This window comes from Cebus imitator, unplaced genomic scaffold, assembly GCF_001604975.1.
Source record: "Cebus imitator isolate Cc_AM_T3 unplaced genomic scaffold, Cebus_imitator-1.0 Scaffold238, whole genome shotgun sequence".
NCBI classification, from domain to species: Eukaryota; Metazoa; Chordata; class Mammalia; order Primates; family Cebidae; genus Cebus; species Cebus imitator.
Window position 1 is genome coordinate 2,672,271 of NW_016107553.1, and position 5,778 is coordinate 2,678,048.

General features: G+C 43.8%; 1 protein-coding gene across 1 annotated transcript; it reads left to right on the top strand.

Moving 5' to 3' along the window:
* The first annotated feature begins 509 nt into the window (after positions 1-509).
* PPP1R3C (protein phosphatase 1 regulatory subunit 3C) lies at positions 510-5,573 on the top strand. The gene is made up of 2 exons (XM_017498212.2): positions 510-1,014; positions 3,152-5,573. Exons 1-2 carry the CDS (start codon positions 812-814, stop codon positions 4,089-4,091), a joined length of 1,143 nt encoding a protein of 380 aa, XP_017353701.1. The 5' UTR covers positions 510-811; the 3' UTR covers positions 4,092-5,573.
* Positions 5,574-5,778: the final 205 nt, after the last annotated feature.

The following is a 5,778-nucleotide window of genomic DNA, read 5'->3' on the forward strand; positions in this document are numbered from 1 at the left end:
AACTGAACAAAGTAATGAAACCTTAGCGAAAGTGACTGACTCAGAAGACTCATGAAACATAACAGCGTGCTTTTTAAAATTGTATTTTAACATTTTGACTTCCACACCACTCCCAGAGGACCTCAGAATTGAGTGAGGGGTTTGGGTTGACTGCTGCCTCTGACAGGCTCTATGTGTGAAAAGGGTCATTTCACTTTAGGCTTTAGTGTCCCCCTCAGGGGAGAAAATCGAAGAATAGACAGAAATACAAAGTGTCTTTTAATTAATTAAACCTCTGTGTTTTCTGGGGCTTGTATGCTTTCCTAACAACGTTTGTTAGATAAGTTGGTAATTCCTGGCAGCTGTCTACTGTGGGGTGCATCTGTGAACTCACCCTAACCAAAAAGCATGCAGCCAGTTTGGGGTCGCGCAAGCTAAGGCGAGGGAGAAACGCGGATACAGCGGGCAGTGAACAATATAAACATTTCAAATGCGATACATACACATTCGGACTGTGCCACATCTTCTGTGTGTAGATTCAACTGCACTGACCTATAAAGCCATTCGCGAGTAACAGCCGCCCCAAGCCTGAGGCACTGGCGCCCCTCCTGGGCGAGCTGGCTGCGCTCTCTCCTGGCCGGCGCCCGCTGCATGCGGTACGTGCCTGCCCGGCCCCTGGCCCAGGGTTCCCGTTCCGCAGCTGGGTCCAGCTGGCCCGGGAATCCCGGACCTTCCCGGGACGCCCAGCTCGCCCTCTGCACGTCCGGCCCGAGGCCGATCACGTTCCCGGGGCGAGGGCCCGTGCCCTAGCTGGGCGCCGGTTGGTCGCGCCATGGGGCCCGAGGCCCAGCGATTGGTCCCAGGAATCGGGTCACGTGCTTCGGAGCCCATAAGCGGCCTCCCGGCGCCCGGCCCTCATTCCGTCCCAGCGATCGCCGTGGGGGCAAGGCCGGTAGCTGGGGTTCAAATTTGTGCAGGCAGCGGGTGCTTGCTCTCACAGTCCGCCGCGCCTCTCTGCCTAATGAGCTGCACCAGGTAGGTTTGCTGCAACTCTGCGCGCCGGGAACACAAGGGGACGCGCAGTTGTGGGGAAGTTGGGGGGCGTTTCAGTTCTGTCATCTCTGAAAAGGGACACACCAGGGGAGGACAAGTGGACTGACTGCTTAGTTGAATCTGGCAGCAGAGAGGCCTTGGAGGTATAGAAACTTGGCTCTATTTCTTAAGCAGAGCCTATTTTAGAAATTAGCAAATTAAAGCAGAAATGATCTTAACGTGAATCAGCTTGAGTTCGGATTTTCTTATGGATGCGGCTGTTCTTTTGGTCCTGCACAAATATCCCAAAGACTCGGGCAGCTAAATTGGCGAGAATAGCACTCTGACATTGCTGGTTAGGTGGTTTAGCTTGGAGGAAAAAATTTACAGGACGATGTTTGCAGTCATTCGTCCTTCTTATCACAGTTTGCCATAGCAAAATCTCAAGAGTTTGAGCAATTGATTATTTTTAACTCTTGTCCAGGACTTAAAGTTCCAGGGAAATCACCCAATACTAAAACTGTCCTTCTATAAATGCAAAAAGTCAAAGAAAAAAAAAAAAACCCTCCCATAAAACTACTTTAAATAGCTTCTCCAGACATAGCTTAGCAGAAGACTTCTCTAAAAATCCTGCCTATTAACTATTATTAGACCCACAAATATAGCTTTAGCTTTCATTTGTTTGTTCTAAGTTTGCAAGTCTCCCAGAAAAACCCCAGAGCTAATACAGTAAATTCTGTGTTCTTTATTACTTATTTTTGTGATAATGACCACTTACACACATGTTTAGAGCTGCTGTGAGGAGAGCTACTAAAGCCAGATTGAGAAATGTCATGTACAGCATACACACACCTCTTACTTATAAGGCTAAGATAGGGAAAAAATCCTAATGCCATAAGCTTGGAAATATATAATGAGGACTAAAGGCCAGAAAAAAAGTCTTCTTTATGAATGCTTTTTGGTTTAATATTGTTGAGCACGGTCATGTTTAAAACTTTAAATAGCTTTATTGTCTTTCTATTTATAAATGCCTATTAGAAAATACCAAAAAAGAAAAAAAATGAAAATAGATCATCTATAATCCTATCACCCAGAGATAATAATTATTATTAGGAAAGGCATATTTCCTATAGAGTTTTTCAATATTTACAAGTTCATATATATAATGTATATCTTAAAACACTCCAACTTTCAGGTAATCAGTTTTTCCACTTAAATGTGGACTTGTCATGGGCATCTCTTTAGGTGAACTATCAATTACACACAGTTTTTAAGTGCATGAATTGTTGACTTGTATTTCAGTGGTTGTTTGTGAAAAATGAGGAAGAGCATGATAAAGTGCAAAGAGAATTATTCGACTTCTCTAGCCTTCTCACTCTCAAAACTGTTGCATGTTATTTTTGTTTCTTTTCAAGTGAATTACCAGAGAAGTGTCAATTTAGCAGCGAAATAAACCAAAGCATCCAGAGGGAGGAGAGGGTCTGGAATGGTGGCTCCTGAACTTGTCTGGTTATTAGAATCACCTGGGAAGCTTTAAGAACATATGCATCCCTTGGCCCTAGTCCCAGAAGTTCTGCCTCAGTGGTTCTAAGTCCCAGGAAAAGGATGGAAAGAAGGAAGGAAGGGAGGGAAGGGAGGGAAGGGAGGAAGGGAGGGAGGGAGGGAGGGAAGGGAGGAAGGGATTCCCTGAGGCATGAAGTCCCAGGAAAAGGAAGGAAGGAAGGAGGGAAGGAGAGAAAGAGGGATAGAGGGAGGGAGGAAGGGAACTTCCCTAGGCATGGTTACCAGACAGGTTTGAGGACCACTGGTCCAAAACAGAGCACATGATTCTTAAGGCTGCCTTGGAGATCATAAAATTGAACACTTTTGTTTCTCAGATGGGGAAACTGAGACCCCACCCCCCTCTAAGTGTTTTAAGCAATAACACTTAGTCAGCCTTTAGCCAGCCAAAGGTAGAGGTACACATAGAAAGAAGATCTGATCACTTAATACTGTTCTCTTTTACTGCATATGACAGCACCTGCCTGATACTAGTGCACTGGCTGTCATTCAGTTAGCACAAAAATAGTACATATGCATTTGGCACTGGGGAAGAGCACTTCCGATCCAGGTGATAATACCCCTTCCCTTTGCATTCCAGAATGATCCAGGTTTTAGATCCACGTCCTTTGACAAGTTCAGTCATGCCAGTGGATGTGGCCATGAGGCTTTGCTTGGCTCATTCACCGCCTGTGAAGAGTTTCCTGGGCCCTTACAATGACTTCCAACGAAGACATTTTGTGAGTAAATTAAAGCCTCTGAAACCATGTCTCAACATAAAACAGGAAACCAAATCACAGAATGACTGGAAGTGTTCACACAACCAAGCCAAGAAGCGCGTTGTGTTTGCTGACTCCAAGGGCCTCTCTCTCACTGCGATCCATGTCTTCTCTGACATCCCAGAAGAACCAGCATGGGATCTCCAGTTTGATCTCTTGGACCTTAATGATATCTCCTCTGGCTTAAAACTCCACGAGGAGAAAAACTTGATTTTAGATTTCCCTCAGCCTTCAGCTGATTACCTAAGTTTCCGGAACCACTTTCAGAAGAACTTTGTCTGTCTGGAGAACTGCTCTTTGCAAGAGCGAACAGTGACAGGGACTGTAAAAGTCAAAAACGTGAGCTTTGAGAAGAAAGTTCAGGTCCGTATCACTTTTGATTCTTGGAAAAGCTACACTGACGTGGACTGTGTCTATATGAAAAATGTGTATGGTGGCTCAGATAGTGATACCTTCTCATTTGCCATTGACTTACCCACTGTCATTCCAACTGAGCAGAGAATTGAGTTCTGCATCTCTTACCATGCTAATGGGCAAGTCTTTTGGGACAACAATGATGGTCAGAATTATAGAATTGTCCATGTTCAGTGGAAGCCTGATGGGGTGCAGACACAGATGGCACCTCAGGACTGTGCCTTCCACCAGACGTCTCCTAAAACAGAGTTAGAGTCAACAATCTTTGGCAGTCCGAGGCTGGCTAGTGGTCTCTTCCCAGAGTGGCAGAGCTGGGGGAGAATGGAGAACTTGGCCTCTTATCGATGAATTGAGCAACAATGTGACTGGTCTTGACTTGTCATATCCCCCCATGCAATCCTAGGTCTGTATTGCTCAATGTTAGGAAGCCTTTGCTACTCCATCAGTAGGTTTAGATCTGAGCTTTTGAGACCTGGCTATGGAAAAGAAAGCCACGTGAGAATTTGGTGTTGGGGTCTATACAGATGATGCTACTCAATTGGGGTTTGGAGGATCAAGTAGCAGGTTGAAAACTATTTTTATAAAGGTAATCCTTTTTTAGTGCCCTTCCTCCTTCCCTCTCAATCCACTAGCTTTCATGTTGGGCAAGGAAAAGTTGAGGGAGAATGGCCGATGGTGATGGAAAGCTGTGTTAATGGTATGAGGAATGTGTGAAAAGTATACACAAAAGGCTCTGAAGCTCAAGTCAGAGGAGTGGGAGGTCTGATCATTGTTGTTGGAAAAAATGTAAGGTTATTTTGTGTTTTTAAGTTGGTTTTACAGTTCTCTCCTGGGGAAATTATTTGTGGAGGGGAAAAAGATCCATTCTATGTGTCCTTGTGGAGAAAAGTCAAATAACCTTTAAGAGTGTGGGTGGTATTGAAGGAAGAAGATGAATTACAGCTCTGAAGATCAAGATCTTAAGTGAAGCCTTTCTGTTCAGATGTTATCTATAAAAAAATCATAATTTGGGGAAAGTTTAAGCAAATCCAGCTTTGCAGTTCTAATGTTATAAGTGACTTTGTGGTCAAAACATCATGCTTGGGTTCTTGTTATTGAATGCTTGGAACAGCAAAACCATGCCATCATCAATGGCTAACAATACATAGGGACTTCATGTCATGTCAAAGATAGCTCTTTGCAAGTGCCTTGACTAAACCAGAAAACTGTCATTGCTTAACCCAAATGTTGAAATGGTCATCTGATAACTCATGAGATTTTGGCCTCATAAAAAGGTCCACTCTGTACACAGGCATTCCTCCTACAATAATGTTGTATCTTTGAGACTGTTGTCACTGTACACAACTCACATCCTTCATATTGAAGGTGAGTCATTTTTCTGCACACTTTTGATGTGACGTTTGACGTGAGGCCCGACACTAAGATTCTCAATGCAAGAATCCAGTACCTTGCACGTAGAAGTAGCAACCCATCGCTTGCCTATTTTCATCTCGCTGTTTTCTTTTAAGAAAAATGGATGTGACTTGTTTTGAATGTGTTGTATTATACTTGTTTTTGAGTGTGCAGAAATCCATTCTGTAGGATCTTAAGAAAAGCAGTCCCAGAATGTTGCTTCTATTTTTGTGCACGTCATTGAGAGGTGTTACAAGAATGCAGTTAATTTAACATGTGTGATGTGCCATGGTGGAAAAGTACTATTGGAATAACTCTGCAGTGACGGAATTTGAAGTTTGGCTAGCATCCATACTTTTTATACTGTAAATATTTCACTTTCCTCTAGCTATCCTCGATGAGCTTCTCACTTTAAGAATAAATGTGTTTGATATAAGACCCGGGTATATTTTCTTTCGCAAAGCCACAGTCAAATAAGAAACTAAACTGACATTCTCATTTTTTTTTGTTGTTTAGGAACAACTAAGCAGAGTTAGTAGGGACCAAGACATCGATCTATCTGAGGATATTCACAAGGCCCCAGTCCCATTAGTGACCACCCTTCCTACCACCTGACCACTGGGCTGGGGAGCAGGAGCGTGAC